Source organism: Dipteris shenzhenensis, chromosome 5 (genome assembly GCF_047967505.1).
Source record: "Dipteris shenzhenensis isolate YYH24624 ecotype China chromosome 5, Dip_SZ_1.0, whole genome shotgun sequence".
In the NCBI taxonomy this organism is placed as follows: Eukaryota; Viridiplantae; Streptophyta; class Polypodiopsida; order Gleicheniales; family Dipteridaceae; genus Dipteris; species Dipteris shenzhenensis.
The window spans coordinates 36,501,512-36,525,225 of record NC_141600.1 but is presented as its reverse complement, the minus strand read 5'-3'; the positions used below and the strand labels follow the sequence as shown (position 1 = coordinate 36,525,225).

The window sequence follows — 23,714 nt, the reverse complement described above, 5'->3', positions numbered from 1 at the left end:
TGAGATTTGGCAGAGTTTACCTCTGTTGGTCACATCAGAGATGATTTGCTCACTTGATGCACGCTTTACCAACACAGAATTCAAGAGTGCTCTCTCCGCCCTTCATAAGGGCAAATGCCCTGGTTCCGATGGTCTTACTCCTTTTTTTACAGCCTTTTGAGATATGATAGGTGATCATATTACTTCAGCCCTGCAGGGCATTTGGGACTCGAGTGAGATGCCTGGCTCAATGACCGAGGGACTCATACACCTTATCCCGAAAGGTGGCAACATGAATTTTGTATCCCATTGGAGACCCATCACTCTTATTAGGCACTCTGTACAAAATCCTGGCCAAGGCGATTAGCATCCGCTTGCAGCCCCTTCTTCCAGACCTCATCCATGATACTCAGACAGGCTTTGGGCATGGCAGGAGCATATTTGATAATATACTTTCCTTTTGGGAAGCCATTGAGTGGGCTATGCAGGAGTGGGCAGAGGCTGGGAGTTCTACTTCTGGACTTTGAGAAAGCCTATGACAGAGTAGATTGGGGTTTTCTTGAGGGCACTCTTCTACGGTTTGGATTTTCAGATGCATGGATTAGAGGGGTGGCCTCCCTTTACAGATCAGCCCACAGCCAGGTTTTGATTGGAGGGGTAAGGGGTGACAGGTTTCAGATTTCCAGATCAGTTCGTCAAGGATGCTCTTTGGCCCCCTTCCTCTTTCTCTTTGTGGCAGAAGCTATGAGTATCTTCCTTAGATCTCAGGCTGAGCTTTATGGGTTGAGATTGCCCTTGAGACAGAGGCAGGAGCTTCTTGACTATGAGTTGGCTGATGACACTGCTATTTTTATTGAGGCCTCTTCGCATCACTTAATTCTTTTCGGACAGCCTTGGATATTTTCTGCTCAGTTGCAGGGGCACACATCAATTGGCATAAATCCTTTGGCTTTTGGATCAGTGATGAGGACACTCCAGGCTGGGGAGTTGACATTCGCTTTTCTTGGATTCAGAAAGGTGTTCCTGTCAGATATTTGGGATGCCAGGTAGGATTGGGCATCTCTCCAGCACAGCAGTTTGCCCCAGTATTAGAAAGTGTAAGGAAAAAGCTCCTTTGTTGGAGCTCATCCAAACTCGACTTTGCCTCTAGAGTTGTGGTAGTGAACCAGGTTCTCTTGGCCACCGCCTGGTTTGTGTGTTCTTACTGGTGCCGGTCTAGGGATTGCATCACTCAGCTCATTAGACCAGTCAGGAATTTTCTATGGAGTGGACTTGATGGCACAGCAGATGTTGCAGCGAGGGTGGCCTCGGAAACCATTATTCTCCCTACATGGGAAGGGGGACTTAATATCATTGACCCGCACTTGCAGTGCAAGGCATTGTTTTGTAAGGTGGTGGTGAGGGGACTCATGCCTGGGCAGGAACCTTGGAAGGATTTCTTTTTTGGACGCATTCAGGCTTGCACACCTACCTTAGGAGATGATTGGGTGGACAGCCCTCGCTGGATTTTTTCTTCTGCTTCCATCAGGTCTCCTACCTCTCCTCTCATGACTGCCATCCTCAAAGCTTGGGAGAGCTTCAAGAACACTCTTCGAAGGGTTCCGCCCTCTACCCTTGAAGAGATTGATAGGCAGCCAATCATTTGGAACGATAGTATACTTGATGAGCATGGCAGACCTTTGGGCACTTCCCATTATATGCAGTGGTCTGGATGGGAGAGAGGCCCCGCCTACGCAGTAGGCACTTGGAAGGCTTTTATCAGGCTACCTGGGGATCAGAGACTACAGTCCGTGAGTCACCTCAAAGGGGTAGCACGCAGGATTCAGCAAATAGATGCAGCCATCCCAGTGGAATGGACAATTGAGATGCCTATTACTTCCACCACTTGGATGGGAGCTTTTTCGAGGACAGCAGTTCCTCTACAGGTGATCGCTCTTCCAGGTTTCAGGGAAGATGCTTTGGTCTTTGACGTCGGGGATGGAGGTATACTCTCTAGATCCACGGATGATATTCTTCTAGAGGTTTCCATTGAGCCTGTCAGGATTGCTGGTTTTGTGGACCATGGAGCGGGCTTGCAGTGGTACTTAGACCTCGACCCTCTGCTCTTGGCCCTGGGATCTTGGAGGCTGTGGTTATATGGAGGTGCACCTATCAGGTGCTTGCAGTGGGACCCAGGAGAGGAGAGTGGGAGTGGATAGGTCATGGGCACCGAGAGAGGGGGATTCCCTTCTTTCGTTTCATGGTTGGTAATGCTAGGAGATTTCAGCTGAGCAGTAGAGGTTGGATTCCCTCTAGAGCCCCCCATTGGGATAGCTTCTTCATCACCGCAGATTTGCGTAGGAATTTCTGGAGGAGTTTCTGGAAATCCCTCAGAACACTCTTTTCTTTTGGCTTTCTATTCATGGAGGGATTGCAGTGAACCTGTGGAGATCACGATTTGGGGCTCCCACTTGCCCTCGTTGTCATTCTGTAGAGGAGTCACTGCATCATTGCCTTTGGGATTGCAATCAAGCGAGAATTGTTTGGAAAGGAGTTGCTCAGATACTCAGCATTTTTCATACTTCCCCTTTCTTCGTGACTATGTCCTTTTGTGGAAGGAACTTCTCTTCTAGGCCCCAATTGCAAACTTATGGATTATTGGAGGGGACTTCAACATGATGGAGTTGCCTTTAGATAAAAAGGGAGGAAAAGAAGGTGGCATTCACTCATTGGAGAGAGCAACTTGGGATGCCTTCCCTTTCTAGTTCAGTGGGCAGAGGTACTTGGATACATGATGCCTTTCAGACTTTGCCTCATTCTCTTGGTCGAATAGGAGGCTGCATATAGCCATCCATACATGGATTGACAAATCTTATGCTGATGATTGGTATGCATTGCACCAAGGGGGGAATGCTACTCAATTAAAAAAACAAGCTCGTAAAACTTGGCGGCATTGGGGTAGTCGAGATATCCAACAAGAGAATAGCAACATGGCAGCAACAAATTAAACGAAGAACCTCTCAAATAAAGTGACAATTCGCTGCAGCAGTTTGTGTCACTTGAGGACAGCAAGGCAATTTGTTCTTGAGAGAGAAAATTTCAGATTTGTAATCACATCTGAAGTAGCAGCAGCATTATGGATGCCATTCCTGGTCGGCCAGGCAGCTGTAAAGTGCAAGAGACAACATTTCTCAGGATTCTCAGACCATGTGGGTGCTAGCAAAGAAAAACGGCTCCAAGTTTTCCTGCTTCAAATTTTTGTTGGCCCAAGTCATGTGGAAGGCGACACACCAATTGAAAGATAATTGAAGGAATCGTGCCACACATTTCAGCAAAAGTCCAGTGCTAGTATCGGGAGCATCTCTCAGTGTGATTGAGAGACATCAGAGGCGAGATGCCATGCCAAGCATCAAGGGCAAGAGTATCCAAGAAAGAGTAGTCAGTTGTTGAGGGGTTGTTGTAGTTGTAGTTGTGCTGTCGAGGTTGTGGATGGACAATTGCTAGCAAAGATAGTCGTTTGAGTTATTTACAAGAAGTGTGAGCATGGCATTGCCACGAATTGTTGAGGTATAGGCTTTTGTACTTAGTGGATGATGAGTTGTGTTCATCTATCAAAGGAACGGGTGTGTAGACCTATGCCACCTTTACTGCCTGGCACAGAGATGATGGAATGAATAGAACACCCTTTTCTCCAAGAACTATTCAACCTACAAGCAACTAATTCATTGTAAACTGGCATTCCGATTCGCATTCGTCCATAGTTCTTCTTCGGTCACAAATGAGTGCCATCTTTCACCAAGCAAATGGGTCTGTTAGGCAATCTGGAAATAGGCATACTGCTTCTGTAGAAGCCCCAAGCACTGACGTTCTGAATGCATGTCCAAGTGAATGAAATCTACATGCTAGCAGCATATGATTCAGAGGTAATGATCGATATTGTCCTTCAAGTGGATGCCATATTAATCCATTCTAATTTAAGTGTTGAAGGGGACAGTCACCATATAGCTACAACTGCCACGATCTGCCTTGATTTAAGAGAAAAAACAATAAACCAACTGCAATGACTGCAGCCAATAAGTCTGATAGTGAGGAGAACAGTGTCTTGGGTGGGTTCGTAAATAGGAAACCTTACAAGTCTCTCCAACCCTTTTGGACTGCGTTCAGGAATGTGCCTCGAAGCCTAGTATTAATAGCTAGTCTTCCTTCTATGAGTGCTCTGTAATTAATGGACCATCGCAAGGGTCCATCCTTCTTCAAAATAGGTGTGGCAAAGGTGAGTCACTATGGTACATGAAGCATAGCCTAAAGCAACTATTTTATTATCAAGTAACATTTCATGGCTTTGCTCGAGTGATATGTGTGTGTGTTTGAGAGTAATTAAAGATCAACATGGTCTTGTGGTTTAGAAGGTGGCCAATTCGGAGGAAAAATTTCCATAAAAGTTCTAACTCATTGGAGTTCATCGTTGATGCATTTGTCTGGGCATTTTCACCTAGATGAAGTCTATAGTCATGTGTTTTGAAATGTGGCGTTTGGAAACTGTTTGGAAACGTTTCCACACATTTGGGATTTTTTTGAAATGCATTTCATAAAGTAATTTTCCCAAGGATGGGGTGCACATATCAAGTTGTATTCTGACTCAAAAATTAGCCTGGGTTCTAAATTACATGATTTGTGCACTCATGGCACCTACTTACATTGAAGAACACGGAAAATAAGAATATGATGGCCAATCCAACCCAACTCCAAGAATATGGCTCAGCATAACTTACAAGTTACAACTCCATGATTCAAAACGTAATGTACAACGAATCAAGATTATTATTTGATAGATCTGAAATACAAGGGCATAGATATACCATGAAACTCCTTTTGGATGGGCCAGGGGAAATAACCAAATGCATTTCCTATTCATAAATCATAGGAAACCTTTGGAAAAAATATGACGTGTTTTAGTGCAATTATGATGAAGGGGTGATAAGTTGCACTAAGCTTCCTTTAGAGTTATTGCTTAAACTCAGCCTGTTCCCTACCCTCCTCCTCCCCTTCCCTTTCCACATCAAGGATAGATACTCGTCTTGCGGATGTGGATGTTGATGTCATAAATATAACTGCCTAGGTTGAGTGGATAGTCAAATGTCAAATAAGGCAAAGGTGACCAAAAGGATGAGAAGAGATAATATGCACTCTTTCTTTTGGTTGGAGTGATGACCTTGGGCTTTGAGGTCCCCATACATTTGTGAAAATGAACTAGGCTTGTGGTATCTTTAGAGTAATCAAATAATAAGAGATATCACTTGAGAAGATGTCCAAGACAATGAATTGTCCTTGTTTGCATATAGGTTGTTCCAGCTTGTCCTTCCTGTACCTCCTATCCTGTTACTAGTTCAACCATTTCGAGTTCCAGAATCAACGGCTGTAGGCTGTTTCTGTCAAACTCAGTTCAGTTTTCAGTCAAGTAGGGTGCTTTTTTTTTTCCCCCAAGAAAGAGTATTCATCAAGAAGGCTTTCGCGACAACGAGGTAGCTTTAGTCAAGAATGGAAATATTACAAATCCCTAATGACTTGGGATAACTATATCTAGGATTTAAAAGTGATTGCGGGGCAAGCTGAAATGTCATATGGAAAGCAACTAAGAAATATACTTGAAGGAGATATTTAAAAGGGATGTAAGATCAAAACAAGGCTATCCTCTTTTCTATACCTTTTGAACCTGGGCGTGCTTTCATGCGCTCATTCACGTAGATGTCATCATAGTGAGCAATCTGAGAAATGATGTCTGGTAGAAAATTGAGTGCAATCATGGTCTAAGGAGGCTTGGGTGAAGTGATACTTGAAAATGTTTCTCATTTATTTGTTCAACAATGATTTGTCACTCAATAGTACAGAGAATCTTTGCTTTTATTTCAAGAATATAGAGCGTTTTAGCAAGCACTTCATAATCAAGCAGTTTGCAAAATCAACATGCATGCTAGAGACATCTATCCTGCTAAGGGAGTGAAGAAAGATTTGCATGTGCAATGGGAATTGCCTATATGGGATTTTAGTAGGCCACGTTTCAATCATGGTGTTCCTAGATCATGGCTCTCTTCAAGATGATGATTTGGATCAGTCTAATCATCAAATTTCTTTTATACTTTTCAAATCTTGTAAACAGCACAGTAGCATTAGTCATTGGGGTGTAAGGTTTTCATTATTTGTTGTGTGATGTTTGTGGACTATGTGTGTAATGTATGTTGTTTTTCTTTAGTGTGTTTTGGTTGGGAGCCCTGCCCAAAGAGGAATCTGTGAAAGGGATGTAATGTGTGTGTAACCTATTCCCTTGTTTGTCTCCACCCTTGGGAACCAATAACTGGCATGTGAAAGCCTTGGATTTATCCTGGACACAGTACGAGGCAAATTCTTGAGGGGAAATTTGTTGGGATCAAAGCCTTGCACATGTGTTGTGTGTGCAGCAAGTATGTGTGCACTTTGTGTGTGTGTGAAAGTGGTGTGAGAGATAAGCAATTATGTAGGCAGAAGAGCCACATGGGTTGCTGTCATATTTCCTGTGTATAAGCTTTGCCCCCTTGGCTGTTTTGCTGTTCATAATCTTCTTTCTTTCCCTACACCTTACTTTCCGGGTCTTTGTTGACATCAGCTCACTGCAAGAGGAGTGACCTCAAGCGCTGCCAAGTCTTGGTTGGAAAAGACTCAGAGCCATGTGCCAATCCCAAGCTGCAACTGTTTGCTGATGCCTCTCAAGAAGGGGTCAAAACATGGCAACAAGAGTTTGAGATTGCTCTTGGCACAACATCTCTGTCCGCCAAAGATGCATGGAGGACTGAATATTCTGAACATTCAAGTCCGTATTCTCGCCCACAAGGGGAAAATGATGCAACACTTCTTGCAGGGTTCTCAGCCTTGGGCTGCCATGATATGCCATTTGCTTTTACAACTCACCACTCCTGCTTTTAAATACTAGCAGCCTACACAATGGGATTTTCTTTTGGATTGTGTTGATGGCAAGATCAAGGGTTGTCCTCTTGTCTTAATTATGTTACTGGATTGGAAGCATGTCCTCTCGCATTTGAAATGGGATGGTCGGGATTCATTGTAGGGAAATTCTCTCAGAGCTGAGAGCAACAGATGTCATTCATGATGATGGAACTATCCTTTCTTTTCCTCTAGCTGCTGTAAAATTTGGTCTTGGAATGCATTACCGTTTCATGTGGCAAACTATTACTGGTATGCTCCAGTCTTTTCAACCAGTTCTACCATTAGAGCTTGAGGACCGTCTTCAGGATTTGACTGGGGGTTAAAGGTCACTGTGCCTTTACCCCGGTTATGTACAAAACTCAAATACATATATAAATGAATGAAAAAGAAGATTAGGGTGTTCTGTACCCCAAAAACTTGTGTGGCTCTCTGTTTCTCTCTCTCCCTCTTTCGTTCTGCTTCCGTTCAGAGCACTCTCAATTGGTATCAGAGCTCGGGTGATCTAGCTGAGCGTGCGTGAATGCCTGGAAGCTCAGCAACTCTGTGGGAGGAAGGAGAAGCTCTGTGGGAAGCTTTGTGGGTGACTTTACTTGCATCTGAGTGCGCAGAGACCTTGAAGGAACCTTTGGAAAAGTCACTTTGGTTTTGCGAAGTGGTTTTGAGAGCCTGTTAAGTGTTTTTAAAGAAAAAGTCATTTTTTAAAAGCTTTTCCCTGTTCCGTTCGACGACAGAGACTTCGTATTGACTTATAGAGACAACCATTGCCTGCTTTTGGTGTCCATTTTTCACTTCAAGACCTTGGAAACACCTTCATTCTTGAATTTGGGATCATTTCGTTGGATTTTTGACTCATTGTGTCAGTTTCAACGTTTTTCTGTTCGGGTGTTGGAACTCAAGTTTGGAGCAACCATTTGCAGATCTGTCAGTTCCGGTGGACTCAAGAGGTCTTAAAACTTCTATGTTGCTCATAATTCGCACTCCGGTGGAGTTTACAAATAGTTCAGATTCCAAAAACGTTTTTCAGTCCGTGTGTTGGACCTAGTGATTGGGACCACGGTTTCCAAAACCGTCAGTCCCATTGCGTTTCAGACGCCTAAAAATCCCTACCTGTCAGTTCTTGCGCAATTCAGTGGAGTATTTTCAGAGTTATAGATCTCTGTGTATCTGATTTCGTCTCTCTGTTATGCATTTTTCATTCTAAGGTTTTGAAACCTTAGATTTATGCCACATGGCAGTGGATAAATGTTGATTCCCATTTCTCACTTATCCGTTGGGATTTTGGAGTTCCAACAGAAGATAGATATTTGCAGATTGTTTGAGTCCGATTATGCAATGGTGCCCATGTTTTGAGGCATCTCAGGTTCTATTTTCAGTAGCGGTCATTGCCGTGGGGCCATGATTTCTTAAGCATACCTTATGCAGATCAATCTAGTTGTAGTTTGAGCCGTGTGCGCTCATTCCTGGTGTACATTGGGTTACAATGGATGATTTATAGGCCATTTGGATGCATTGCGATTCTTATTTGATGCGCTGATAGGCCCAAATCGCCTTGTGGGATGCTATTTTTTATGGACGCTTTGCACATGGATGCTATTTTATGCTGAGGGATAGCTTTGACACATTGCAGTTGATGCACTGATAGTGTTATGCTCTCTTGGATGACATATTGTTGATGCATATGCCCATGAACGCTGTTTATGCTTGAGCCATCTGGCACTTATTCGCATTTTGGATTGCCATTGTAGTTGGCATTTTCTTTTGGGCCAGATTTGCTCATATAGATACATAGTACATGCACATGAGTCAGCTATATCTTTTGATGCTTTGAGCTTTGAGTTTTGGTGATATTTCCCTCTATTGTGGCATACACATTTGGGTGCACCTGGTATTTGGTGTGATTCTCTCTTGCAGACACTAGCATTTGGGATTTTGCTTTATTTGCATCATGGCATCCTCTTCCATGTCTGAAAATCAGTTTTTCAGCATTAAAAAGTTTGATGGGACAAACTTTTCTTTGTGAAAAGAACAGATAAGGGATATGCTTATTCATAAGAAGTAAATAAAACCCTTGCAAGGAATTGCAGCTAAGCCTGCAGCTATGTCCACAGAGGAATGGAATGAGTTGGATGCATTAGCAAAGTCTACCATTAGACTTCATCTTGGGAGATAGTTTATTTCATAGTAGTCACTGAAAAGACTACGGAAGCTTTATGGAAAAAGCTATGTGCTACATATGAGAAAGAGACTGCCTCAAACAAAGTCTATCTCATGAAGAGATTGTTTGAGCTGCACATGAAGGAGGGAGTATCCATAGCTTTGCACTTGAATGAATTTAATATCATTTTCAGTCAGCTTCAAGCTCAAAAGCTGAATTTTAATGTGGAAATGAGGGCAATATTTCTCATTTACCATCCTCATGGGATACTTTCCGTACTGCTATCAGTAACTCTGCACCTGGTAGAGTATTGAACTTTGATGATGTGGTTGGTAGCTTGTTGGTCGAGGAGATTAGACGGAAATGAGGGCAATATTTCTCATTTACCATCCTCATGGGATACTTTCCGTATTGCTATCAGTAACTCTGCACCTGGTAGAGTATTGAACTTTGATGATGTGGTTGGTAGCTTGTTGGCCGAGGAGATTAGACGGAAGTCAATGGAAGGCAACAAGTAGGATGCAGCCTTAAATGTGCAAAGGGGCAGATCACAGTCCAGGGGGAAGTTTCAAGAAAGAGGAAAGTCCCGTAGCAAGTCCAGGGCACGGAACATTGAGTGTCACTATTGTGACAAGAAGGGCCACATGAAAAAGGATTGCTACAAGCTTAAAAGAGAGCAAAAGGATAAGAAAAAGAATGCAAATTGGGGTGTAAATCAGAAGGAAGAGAGTCCAAGGGAGGACAAAGGAAAAGTGAAGATCGAGAAGATCAATGCAGTCACACATGATAGTGACAATGACATTCTCTTCATGTCTAGTTTATATGCAGAGTTGCTTACCACTTTAGATGATGCATATTCCCAGGATTGGATTTTGGATTCTGGTGCTTCATTTCATGTTACTCCCCATAGGGAATGGTTCTCCACTTATGACAATGGAAAGACAGATTATGTGCATCTTGGAAATGACTATGCATGTGACATAGTGGGAGTAGGTGACATAAAGTTTTCTTTTGTAAATGGGTCTGCATTTATTTAAAAAAATGTGAGACATGTGCCTAAGCTGACCAAGAGTCTCATTTCAACGAGTCAGCTAGATGATGCTAGTTTTCAGACCATCTTTGATTCTGGGAGTTGAAAATTTCAGAAGGGCTCTATGCTTTTGGCCAGGGGTACCAAGTGTGGCACTTTGTATCCCTTACATGTATCAGGGGTGTTTGATCATGTTGTTGCAATAACCAAGCAGCCAAGCACTTCTTTATGGCATTGCCGGTTGGGCCATATGAGCCAAAATGTAATGAAACTCTTATGCTGTTTGGGTTATGTACCACATTTGAGTTTCTCTAATTTTGAATTTTTTGAGCACTGTCTCTATGGGAAGCAGACTAAATCAGCCCATAAAAGAAGGGAAAAGAAAGAGTTTGAAAAGCTTGATTTGGTGCATTCAGACGTATGTGGTCCCATGCCTACACAGTCATTAGGCGGGGCTGAATACTATGTGACATTCATTGATGATGCAACTAGGAAAGTGTGGGCTTATGCTATAGCTCGGAAGAGTGATGTGTCGGAAGAGTGATGTGTTTTAGAAATGGCTGGCCGTGGTTGAGAATCAGTCAGGTAGAACGATTAAATGCCTACGGACTGACAATGGTGGAGAGTATCTCTCTTATGACTTTCAGCATTTCTATGTACACATGGGATTAAGAGGGAGCTCACATCCCCTCGTACTCCAGAGCAAAATCCAGTTGCAGAGAAAAGATGAACCGTACCATTTAAGAAAGGTTGCAATGCATGCTTTCCAATGCAAGTCTTTCTAGTGGTTTTTGGGCTGAGGCAATGAAGACTGCAGTGCATGTGAAGACTGCAGTGCATGTGATCAATAGATCACCTAGTAAGAGTTTGGATGGTGGTATTCCTGAAGAGGCATGGAGTGGCAAGAAGCCCTCTTACTCTCATTTGCGTATATTTGGGTGTGAGGCATATGCACATGTGCCAAAAGAGCTTCGAAAGAAGCTAGATCCTAAGTCTAGAAAATGCATCTTTCTAGGTTATGGTGAAGGTGGAGAGATGGGCTATCATCTCTGGGATCCAGAAGCAAAGAAGATCATACGTAGCCATAATGTAGTCTTCAATGAGAAGAAGATGCATAAGGCACCCATGAGGGATGTGGAAATTAGAAGAATCACTTTCCAAGACGTGAATCCACCTGCATATGTTGATAGACAACAAGCTGTCCATGTACCAAATGTGCAAGAAATGGTACAACCAAGTACTCCCACAAGTATACAATCAAGGGTAGATTATGAATCATCTATTGGTGGAAATGATGAGCCAAATGTGATTGATATGCAAGTGGGACAGCAAGCTGAAATGCCCTTGAGAAGATCATCTAGAGTATCTAGACCACCTAATAGGTTTGTTCCAGGGGTAGACTATGTGATGCTTGCTGATTGCGGGGAGCCTTCTTGCTACAGAGAGGCTATGATGCGCGAGGATCAATGCAAGTGGGAGTATGCTATGCAATCAGAGATGAGTTCACTTATGAAGAATAAGACTTGGGACTTGGTTTCTTTGTCACATGGAAAGAAAGCATTGCCATGTAAATGGGTCTACAAGATGAAGGTCACAGGTGATGATGTGCCTAGGTACAAGGCCTGTTTGGTCGCTAAAGGGTTCAAGCAAGAGAAAGGTGTGGACTTTGATGAGATATTCTCTCCGGTTGTGAAGATAACCACACTTAGATGCATGCTTGGACTAGTGGTAGCAGAGGATATGGAGCTTATGCAGATGAATGTCAAGACAGCTTTCTTGCATGGGGATCTGTATGAGGAAATTTACATGGTGCAACCTGAAGGCTTTGAAGAAAAGAACAAAGAGCATTTAGTTTGCAAGATGAAGAAGAGTCTCTATGGTCTTAAGCCAGCGCCTAGAGAATGGTATCAGAAGTTTGATGCTTTCATTTGGTCCCAGGGTTTTAGAAGGAGTGAAATTGGTAACTGCCTCTACACTACAAGGGCTAAGGATAATAGCCTAATACTCCTGGTACTATACGTGGATGATATGCTATTGGCTAGCAAGAATACTTATGAGCTCAAGGCCAAGTTGCATGAAGCCTTTGATATGAAGGATTTGGGACTTGCAGGTCATATTCTCGGTAGCGTTTCAATATGGAGGGGGGGAACGCAGTGAGTACTCCATTGCCTCCATATGTGAAACTGAGTCATACAGATAGTCCCAAATCAGATGAGGAGAGGGCCATGATGGCCAAGGTTCCTTATGCATCAGCGGTTGGGAGTCTTATGTATGCTATGATAGCTACTAGACCAGACATTGCATTTGCAGTGGGAGTTATTAGCCGGTATATGGCTAATCTAGGAAAGAAGCATTAGGAGGCAGTTAAGTGCATCATGAGGTACATGAAGGGTACCAACGAGATGTGTATCTGCTTTGGTAGAGGAGACATGCGTATACTTGGGTACACAGATTCAAACTATGAAAGGCATGTGGATAGTAGGAGATCCACTTCTGGTTATGTGTTCACCTTTGCAGATGGTGCAGTGTCGTGAATTTTTCACGCACAGAAGTGCGTTGCTTTGTCTACCACAGAGGTTGAGTATGTTACAGCCACAGAGGGTTGCAAGAAGGCTATATGGCTTGATCGGCTAGTGGAAGATTTGGGGATGCATACAGGTATACCGACATTGCATAGTGATTCCATGAGTGCTATTCAATTAGCATGGAATCCGGTCTTTCATGCAAAGACCAAACACATTGAGGTCAGGTACCATTTCATCAAGGAGGTACTTGAGGACAAGCGCATAGAGCTTGTCAAGGTTCATACAGATGATAATCCTACAGATATGCTGACGAAGAGTCTACCTAGTTAGCGGTTTGAGTATTGTCGTGTATTGTATTGATGGGCATTGGATAGTATGCTCACTTGTTGTTCTCCCTTAAAGGCACATTGTTCTTTAAGTGGGAGGTTGTGGGCGTTAAAGGTCACTGTGCCTTTACCCCGGTTATATACAATACTCAAATACATATATAAATGAATGAAAAAGAAGATTAGGGTGTTTTGCACCCACCAAAAATTTGTGTGGCTCTCTGTTTCTCTCTCTCCCTCTTCTGTTCTGCTTCCATTGAGCACTCTCACTTCTGCCTCCACCATGAGTTTCTCAAAAGGTCAATCAGCTCTGGCAAATGAAGCATCTCGCAAAGTGGTGGCAGAAGATATTGAGATAGATTTGGAATTCAAAAATTCCCCTCCGACAATAGGTTTTTTTGTGGCGAGTTCTGCTGGGGTTCTTTCCTCTTGGCAACTTTCGGCACGCAAAAATATTGCTCTGGCTGTTTGCCATAGATTTTGGCTCCGCGGGATTTTGTGCCTCATCTTCTTTGGCATTGTCCCCATACTCGTGATTTCTTGAGCTTCCTTGGGCAGCATTTGAGAATTCACTTTCCTAATGCTACCTTTGGGAAGTTTTTCTTACTTTTTGGGATTCATCCACCCAGACAGGAGTTTGATTTGTTACTGGACACTATGGACTCTATGGAATGATAGAAATCATAGAGTCTTTGGTGATCCTAATTTCCACTTTCTCTTTTTTTAGGCAGTCTTTGCAGCAATCTCTCTCTGATTGTTTGCAAACTCACTATATAGAACATGACGTATACTTGTCACATAGTGAGATTTTCAGTTGATGTAATATGGCATATCTCGCTTTTTGGGATAACCAAACTGTAATATAAATTATCGAAATTTTCACGCAAAAAAATGTGTGTGTGTGTGTGTGTGAGTGAGGTTGGGGGCTCACTCATTCTCAATAAATTGATTGGGTGCTCACAAAGCTGAGGGGTGTGTGTGTGTGAGAGAGAGAGAGGACCTGCAGCCCTTGCTCCCAGCCCTCCCATCAGCTCCTTAGCCTCCTCAGACAAGCCTGTCTGCCTCAGCTACCTGCTGCTCCAAATCCGCAACCAAAAAACAGCTGTTTGGCACCTTACTTCCCTGCTGTACAGGCTCGCCATAGCTCCGTACGATTCTGTACAGGTGTACGGACCTGTACGGCCTTTCCGGATCCACTCCCTACAATGTCAGATTGTCAGGTTTCTTGTGATCCGGTTCTTGTTGCTACTTCGACGCATGAAGTTGTTCTGTTAGATTCATCTTCACTGATGCAAAATGCTGCTATTATGCAAGATGTGGAAGAAAATCTACAGTCTCGTTCAGCTCCAGATACCAGTATTCCGGATGCAGATATTTCTCTGGAGTTTCATGTTCCTTCCCCTAAGAAGCTTGTTGATATGCTTGCCCCTTTACAGAGCCTCTCAGTCTCGGATACTGTTGTTCCTTTTTTCCTGAATCTTTTCATCCCAGCAGGTTTTTGATCCTGTGGTTCAGAAGTTTCGGCTTCCAGCTTACATTAAGAAGAATCACAAGGGGAAAAAATAACTTTATTTTATTGATGGGGATGCCACTCCGTTCCATCACTTTTTACAAGTCAATAATTTGAAAGTGGATGATGTTCTGTTGGATTCTCCTCCAACTGATATGTAAATTTTTACTTGGTTGCCTCATGAGTTTTTTTGTCTGAGGTCTTACTTGTAAATTTTATCTTTGTACTTATTGGTGGGTTTTCACCTCTTTTTGAGGTTTCCCACGCAAAAATAAAAGATTTCACTATAAAAAAAGTGTGTGTGTGTGTTTTCATTTGGAGAAAGTGTGGTGGTTTGCTTCCTTCGCGTTTTGTCAAATCGGCGAAGTTGGATCTTGCAGATGGTCCTTCTTCTTCACTCCACTTCGCCAGCTATGTTCTGTTTCTTGCACAGACGTTCCTCCATCGGGTGGGGTTCCCCATTTGTTTGTTCTCTGAATCTTGCCCTTTTGGTATCTGGTCTTCAACAGGCTCAGCAGTTTGGCGTCTATCTTTATTTTATGGGCAGGATTTTATCTGCAGCTCAACTTAATCATTGGGCTGAAGTTGCAGTGGGTCAGGATTGCATCTCCTCCTCTGTCTTTCTGGGCAAAGGTCTTTATTATGCCCATTGCTCCTTGGCTGATGTGGTGGAGCGACTGGTCAGTCGTGTTGGTATTCATGGGGCTGGTTTCTTTGCCTATGTGATGCCCTGGGATCCGCTTTTCGATCCGTCTGCCTCTCTTCTGACTCATTGTCCTGTCTGGATTACCCTCAAAGAGTTGCCTCTGCCTCTTCTTTAGCATCTTCCTACTCTTGCAACGCTTTTGGGGAGGCGTTTACATATTCTGAGATAGGAGTTTTTGCAGGCTACCCGAGATGTTCAACTTTGTATTTTATGGGATATGATGCAGCCTGTGCCTTCTTCTCTGGATCTTGATCTGGGATTTGCCCATCCGATGCGTATCATGCTGTATTTTGCCTCTTTTCCTACAGCATGTTATCGGTGCCACTAGGTTGGACATTTTGCACGTGACTTCCCTTTTGCTTTCAGGATCACTCCTCATGCTCCTTCTTCAGCTGTCAAGACTACTCTTCCTTCTCCTCCGTTTCTGCTATGGCTTCACTGGATAAGCCCTCTTTCACTCCTCTGAAGCATTACTGGAGGAAGATAGATAAATCACTTGTCAATCTTTCTGTTGCTAAAGAAGTTCAAGATCAGACTCTTGTTGAGCACCACCAGCCGCCGCCTCCTCAGGATATGGATGTGCCCCTTGATGAGGGGATCATACAGGATGTTGTGCATGCTATTTCTCCGGTTGATACTCGAAGTGAAGCTGATATGATCAGTCCTGATTTATCAAATGCAGCTCCTTCGTCAGAGAGTGCTGATATTGATCCAATTCCTATGCCTGTGAAGAATGTGTCAGAGTCTCTTTCTGTTCAGGATGCAGATGTTTCTTTTTCTATGGAGTCTTTTCATCCTATGTTGCAACAGGTTTTCGACCCTGTTCAAAAATTCAGGCTTCCAGCTTGTATTAAGAAGAATCACAAGGGCAAAAAACAAGTGGTTTTTATTGACGGTGCAGTTCTTCACTGCATCAATTTTTACAAAGCAACAATCTGAAACTGGAGGACGTTGTGTTTGATCCTCCTCCAGTTTGATCTTGTAACTTTTTACTTGGCTGCCTCATGACTTTTGCTCTGAGGCTTTACCTGTAAATTTTTCCTTTGTACTTATTGGTGGGTTTTTACCTCTTTTTGGGGTTTCCCACATCATACTGAACGCTACAATAGTGCACGGATAGGCTTGGAGTCGAGGCCTCCTTCTTGATGTAGTGGGCCATCAAGATAGGGATCAAGCCAGTTACGCCACTAGTTCAATGCCGAGTGGATTTGGACTACTACTACAAACCACCGGCAAAGTCACAGAAGTCAGAGGTTGTAGTGCATGCTCCTTCCCATAGGAGAGCCTTGTTTTCCACACCCCCCGCCTCCCCATGAGTTGGACCATAGTGAGTTGGAACTTGCACCTACTCCACGATGGGGCACGTCAGCAACCCCAACATTGTTACTTCGCCAGGAGTTACAGAGAGTAGTGGTTGGCAGGGTAGTGGATTTTCTTTTGGTACAGGAGCATATGTTTTCTACCTCGGACATCAGATGTAGACGCCACCTCCTTCTTGGGAGAGGCCCGGAGATCTAACCTACCTCGCTTTCCTGCTCGTAGCCTCCTGTGCCTGCTCCATTATCCTCTGTCCCTACTCCATACATCCCCGTACCTTTGCAGCCTGCAGCCGTACCTTTCCAACCCGCATCCGTACCTTTCCAGCCCGCATCCGTACCCTGTCCGTCTTCATCCACACCTTTCCTGCACTCGGCCATACCCTCTCTGCATTCCATACAGACTGTACGGTCGTCCGTATAGTCCCAGCCTCCTGTCGCCTTTGATTTTCGTACAGCCCCTCTGGATAGTATGACCATACAACCCGATTATGCTCCTTTTGTGCAGTCCGTACCTCTTCTGGAGCAGTCCTCTCCATCTTGCTCTTTCCTTGATGCCTCTTCTTCCCCTTTTCATGTTGCTTCAACAAATGCCTCGTTCGTGTTCTCTACTTCAACTCCTCTTTCTGCCTCTGCTCCCACACGTGTTTTCATTCAGCAAAAGAGAGGTGTTTTGCTTCCTTCGTGCTCTTTCAAATCGACAAAGCTAGATGTTGCAGATGGACCTTTCTCTCCTCCCCAATTGGATCTTCTTCGCCAGATATGTGCTACCTCCGTTAGAGAAGTTCCTTCTTCAGGTTATCCTTTGGTTTGTTCTTTGGATTCTGCCCTTGTGATCTCTGGTCTTCGACAGGCTCAGCAGCTTGGGATCTATCTCTGTTTTATGGGCAGGGTTCTTTTTGTAGCTCACCTTCATCGTTGGGCTGAAGCTGCTGTGGGTCCGGATCTCATTTCCTCCTTTGTCTTTATGGGCAAAGGGTTTTATTATGCCCACTGTTCTTCGACGGAGGTGGTGGAGTGCCTTGTTAGTTGTGTTGGGGTTCCTGGGGCAGGTTTCTTTGCTTATGTCATGCCTTGGGATCCTCTTTTTGATCCGGCAGCTTCTCTTTTGACTCATTGCCTGGTATGGATCACCCTCAAAGTGTTGCATGTTGCTCTTGGGGAGGCCTCTTCATGTTCTGAGTCAGGAGTTTTTGCAGGCCACTCGGGATATTCGTATTTGTGTTCTATGGGATATGATGCAGCCAATGCCCTCTACGTACACCGCTCCCATTGACTCCTGAGAGTGAAGATAATCTCCGCCCAAATGGAGGCGAGAGTGTCAGCCTCCGTGCACAAATGGCCCCCAAGGACAAAACAACATCGCGAACACCATATCCGCCATAGGGTAATGCTGGAAATCACCTCCCAGGCTGACCCTGCAGGTGAAGTTGGCATGGAATCCTGAGCTGGTACAGGTACCAAAAGTAAATCCTGCGGCTCCATGATGCTAACATCTGTGGGACCCTGTCTCTGGCGACACACTGCATGAAGAAACCGTGGTCTCCTGGCTCTTACTCATAGAGGGCATGTTGTGGCATTTTAGACCACCACCATGGCTTTTTTACCACATTGTTGAGGCTAGGGATAGAGTACTTTCTCTCCCACCTGTTGTATGATTCGTTTTGAATGGAATATATCACTTTTTCTTGTAAAAAGTTTTCAAAAAAAAAAATGTGTGTGTGTGTGTGTGAGAGAGAGTGTGAGAGATGGAGACCTCCTCTACCGTGCCAACCTCGTCTTCCTCCCCGTTTCCGTTCGTCCGGTCACCCTCGCCATCCCTGCTGCTTACCTTGCCTTCTATACAGCTGCCGTCAGTTGTACGGCCTTCCGTACAATTTTCGTGCAGCCTACAGCCCCCCGTACCGCTCCCGTGCTCCCTGCACCTACCCGTACAGCCTTTCGTGCCTGCTGTACGGCCATCCGTACAGCCTGTACGGTCGACCGTATAGCTTGTACGGTCAACTGCGCAGCCTCCTTCCTCCTCTTTTGTTTTTTCTGCCTCAGCGCCTCCTTCTTCCTCTGCTCCTCCTACTCGTGTTTTTCTTCGGCGGAAGCATGGTGGTTTGTCTGCCTCACCTTGTATCAAATCGGCAAAGCTAGATGTTTCCGATGGCCCTTCTTCTTCCCTCCAACTGGATCTTCTTCGCCAATTGTGCTCTGCCTTTGTCACAGAAGTTCCTTCATGGAGTTTCCTGCTTGTTTGTTCCTTGGATTCTGCTCTTTTGGTCTCTAGTCTTCAACAGGCTCAGCAATTTGGAGTCTGCCTCTATTTCATGGGCAGGGTTTTATCTTCAGCTTAGCTTCGTCATTGGGCTGATGTTGCAGTGGGTCTGGATTGTATTTCTTCCTTTGTCTTTCTGGGCAAAGGATTTTACTATGCTCACTGCTCTTCGACTGAGGTGGTAGAGCGCCTTGTCAGTCATGCTTGTGTTCCTGGGGCTCGTTTCTTTGCTTATGTCATGCCCCGGGTTCCACTTTTCGATCCTTCTGCAACCCTTCTGACTCACTGTCCGGTTTGGATTACTCTCAAAGCGCTGCCTGTGCCTCTTCTTCAGCATCTTCCAACTCTTGCAGCTTTTTTGGGAAGGCCTCTTCATGTTCCAAGACAGGAGTTCTTGCAAGCCTCCCGTGATGTTCGTCTTTGCATTTTGTGGGATATGACGCAGCCCGTGCCATGTACTTTGGATCTTGATTTGGGATTTGCCCATCCGATGCGCATCAGGCTCCATTTTGCATCTTTTCCCACTGCATGTTATCGGTGCCGACAGGTTGGTCATTTTGCAAGTGCTTGCCCTTCTACATCCAGGCCCATTCCTCCTGCTCCTTCTTCAGCTGTCAAGGTTACTCTCCCTTCTCCTCCGGTTTCTGCTATAGCTTATTTGGCGAAGCCCTCTACTGCTCCAAAGCACTACTGGAGGAAGGTTGATAAATCACAGGCAAATCTTCCTCTTGCTAAAGAAGCTCAAGATTGCACCCTTGTTGAGCACCATCAGTTTCCTTCTACTCAGGATATGGATGTACCCCTTGCCGACGGCATTTTACAGGATGATATGCATGCTCTCTCTCAGGATGCTGCCCCTGCTTTTACTCATATTGATCCTCAGAATGAAGCTCAAATGCTAAACCCTGCTTTATCAGATGCAGCTTTTTCATTGGAAGATACGGATGTTGATTTAGCTTCTCTGCTGCCTGTGCCAGAGTTTTCTTCTGTCCGGGATGCAGAAGTACCTTTTTTATTGGAATCTTTTCATCCCATGTTACAATAGGTTTTTGACCCTCTAATTCAAAAATTTCGGGTACCAGCCTATATCAAGAAGAATCACAAGGACAAAAAACAGCTTGTTTTTATTGATGGTGTGGTTTCATCATTGCATCAATTTTTACAGAGCAACAATTTGAAGCTGGAGGATGCCGTGTTTGATCCTCCTCCAGCTTGATATGTCACTTTTTACTTGGCTACCTCATGACTTTTGCTCTGAGGTTTTACTTGTAAAAACTTTTTCCTTGTACTTATTGGTGGGTTTTTACCTCTTTTGAGGTTTCCCACACAAAAATATAAAGATTTCACTTTAAAAAAAAAGTGTGTGTGTGTGAAAGACAGAGAGAGAGAGAGAGAGAGAGAGAGAGAGAGAGTCTGACTAGTCGAATTGTTTGCAGATGCTAGATGTTATTTTCAAAGATAGACCCATTCAAAGGTTTTGGTTCCTTGAAACAGTTGCACGCATGCCATATTTTTCGTATCCTTAAAATTGACTCATGGATATTCCCTTTAACGTCTATTATGGTTTTCCTATGTTTGAAGGTTGTATCATCTAAACCTATTTTTGTTGGTGAAATGTCCATAAATTGGAGTCAGAGAAAAGCTCTTTTTTTAATGAATTTCTGGTATGCTCTTGTCCTGAAGATTCAGAATATAACATTCAGAGTATATGGGTGGATGGGTGTTAGAAGGCCTATAAACTTGCATAGAGCTATGGACTCCAGCATTCATATTTGATTTGAAATAGTGCTCTTCAGTCATAGGGGGTAAACACTTTATCAAAATCATTCTAGCCTCATTACAAGGGTTGGTATGTTGCTTTTTGTTTCCCCTTTTCAGAGAGGTATATTTCAATGATACAAGTGTCAAATTTTCCCAGACTTAGCTCAGTATTGATACATTCCATTTCTCTATTGTACAACATGTAGTATCCTACCCTTATGTCTGTGTCCTTTGTTGTATGTTCACTTTCGCAAGCAGTTAGATGCCAGAAATGCTGCTATGCAAGTCACTTTGTTTCTCAAACGTTTCATTCTACTCCCCATTTTTGATAAATTTAAGTTCTTAGCATCTGTAAAAAGTTTTAGTTTTTGAATACTTTCTCTCAAATTTGGATCCTCACTGACTAGTAGAGGGTGTATTAGCCACGGCCTCTTGGAAAAGAGAATATATGTTGTATGAAAAAAAATGACTCTTATTGCCTGCTTCCCGTATCTACAAAGATTACTGGTTTATTTTTAGTTCTAGGTCATGATTGCATCTGACTACAATCAATTCTCCACAGAATTTGGTAATCAAAATCCAGGTACAATGTAATATTTATAGTCTTTTTATTTGATTTAGTCTCTTCTGTATTCACATCATACTTTTGCTCCCTACATTTTTAAGAACAATATCTACTTTTCCTCCCTACATCTTAAAACAAAATATCCAAGCTACCCCCAATAATAACAAGGAAGTTTTGTTTTTGGCTTCTTGGTATTGTCAATCATCTTTACTATCACCATGTGTCCATATAGAATTATATTTTGTTTGAGGTTCGGGACTAAAGAATAAATTTTGTAGTTGTTTCTACTCTTAGCCATTAAGGATGGATTATCCTAATATTGATCTTTCGACTCTATATTTGATTTTCAGTGAAGCTAAGTGTGGAACTAGTCACTAACATTGTAACTTTCTCTCATTCAGGTCCTGTTAAGGTACCTGTTTATATCTTTTGTGTGCTTGCAGCCACATATGTGGTTCGCAATGTTTCGAAGCCAGAGATTCTAAATCCAAACCGCTACGATGCTGTCATCTTTCATACTCAAAATTATAAGAATATGATCCTATTGGCCTCCTCTTGTCAGAATTCGTTACATAAATCTACTATCTCTTTCCTTTTCCCTTAACTATATCCCAAAGTATTCTAGCTTTGAGACTCGTTGAACTCCTAATGTATTATTTAGTACGGGGCAACTACTTAGTCATGTTGCACACACTAAGGTGAATGCTTTGTGTTGGGCTTCAATAGGACAATGCAATCAAGAAGAAATATGCTGCTGGAGTAAAATTATGAAATGCATTAAAGAACTACTGAATTAGAAATCAAATAAAATAAGCTTAATCCTCATCTCCAAATGACATTTTAACTTGACATTAATGCTTCATTTGACTCCTACAATCTGCTCCTAACACAAGCATGCTCTTTCTTTGTACGTTCTCTTTACAATCCCTTTTTGTAGGTAAGAAATGGGGGACAAAGCCAAGAAAGACGACAACAATAACAACAACAAAAAGAAGCAAACGACACAACTGAAATTGGAGGATGTGAACACACGATACAACCGAAAGTGGACTCGGGGTAGACAGCAAGGCAAAGGTAGGACCCGCCTCAGCTTCTTCAGCCCCTATCTCTACCTCAACCTCAACTCCCGCTACTGTTTCAGTTTCGGTTTCAGCTCCAGCCTCAGCTCCCTCTTATCTCCATCTCTACTTCGACTTCAGCCCCCGCTTTAGGCTCAGCTCTAGTTCCAATCTCAGCTCCCTCTACATCTACGATCGGTGACATACTCATGCCCATGGCGCCGGTTGTCATTCCCTTCCCCTCCTCTCCTGTTACAGCTCTCGCACAGCTTATGACCCCTACTTCAAAGGTGCCATACATTGTTCCGCATTACGCTTCACTCTCCCCTCTCCCTCTCAGTCAGCCCACTCTCCCACACCCCGTTGGGACTGCCTCATCCATTCCACTGTCATCTCCGTTCCTCACTCAGTCACCGTCGAGTTTTCAGACTCAGTCCCACACTTTCATGCCACAGTCACCACAGTTTCAGCATGGACATGGGTGGGCTGATACACCAGAGGCCCGTGAGACCTTGCTCATGGAGATACATAGTTTTCGTGAGCGTGAGATGAAGCTAACTCACTTCACACGGGCTTCAACCAAGAGCAGAGCCGCATCATCCAGGAGCAGGCTAGGGCCATTCGGGAGCAAGCGGGTCTTATTCAGGGACTCAGACAGGATATCATGCAGCTCCGACAGAGGTCACAACCATACACACTGTCCCAGGGAGTACCCCGGTGGTCGAGGCAAAGATTGTGAGCATGCAATCTGCTATTGTGGAGACTTCCAGATGGGTTGACGTGGCCAAAGAGGAACCCGCAAGGGTAATCGTTTCGGCTACCCTCATGGAGCAGCAGGAGAGAGCCAGTAAGGCTCTCAACATCAGAGTACGCGGGATCCCACGCACTGAGGCTATACCGATGGTAGATGCAACTGCGTTTGTGGCCGCTACCTTGGGTGTGGCTGAGCACACGATAGAGAGAGCATGGCGGGTGGGGAGAGATCCCAACCGAGAGTAACGCCTGATCATACGGTTCCATGACACTTAGGCACGACTTTTAGCTCTACAACGCAGGTCATTCCTTTGAGATCAGCCAGCAATCTCTATGGATGAGGACCTCACACCTCTATAGATTGAGGAGAGGCGCTCTTTGCTGCAGCAGCGGGATCAAGCCCGGAAGGAGGGGAAGTGAGCAGTGGTACGAGAGGGACGACTTCTTATAGGCCCCCGTAGGGCACCTGTCCCCTCCCCTACATAGGGAAGTAGGGTCTCTGAGACTCAGATATCTGAGACCCTGTCCTGCACCATTTGGAACTGTAATGGTATCTTATGGTCAGAACCAGGTAACTTCTCGGAATCCTATATAGGCCACGACATAGTCTTTTATACAGAGACACATCAGAGTCCAGACACATCAAAGTCCAGAGCACCCTCTTCCAATAGTCAGCGGGTATACATGGGAGTCTGCCTACAGAGATGAGACGAGGGGTACAGGAGGAGTTCGAGGTTTAGGTGGAGTTGCAGTCCTTTTCAGATCCACACTTCGGGGGACCATTTCAGTAGAGCATAGAGATACACATTC

At 44.0% G+C, this 23,714-nt stretch overlaps 1 protein-coding gene across 1 annotated transcript in view; it reads left to right on the top strand.

Annotated features, from left to right (window-relative positions):
• Positions 1 to 23,714, top strand: part of LOC147901966 (uncharacterized) — a 75,211-nt gene that overhangs the window by 14,191 nt on the left and 37,306 nt on the right. Inside the window, exon 6 of the mRNA XM_087374594.1 lies at positions 20,204 to 20,283. Within this exon, the coding sequence (XP_087230720.1) occupies positions 20,204 to 20,283 (80 nt within the window). The remainder of the gene's footprint in view (positions 1 to 20,203; positions 20,284 to 23,714) is intronic.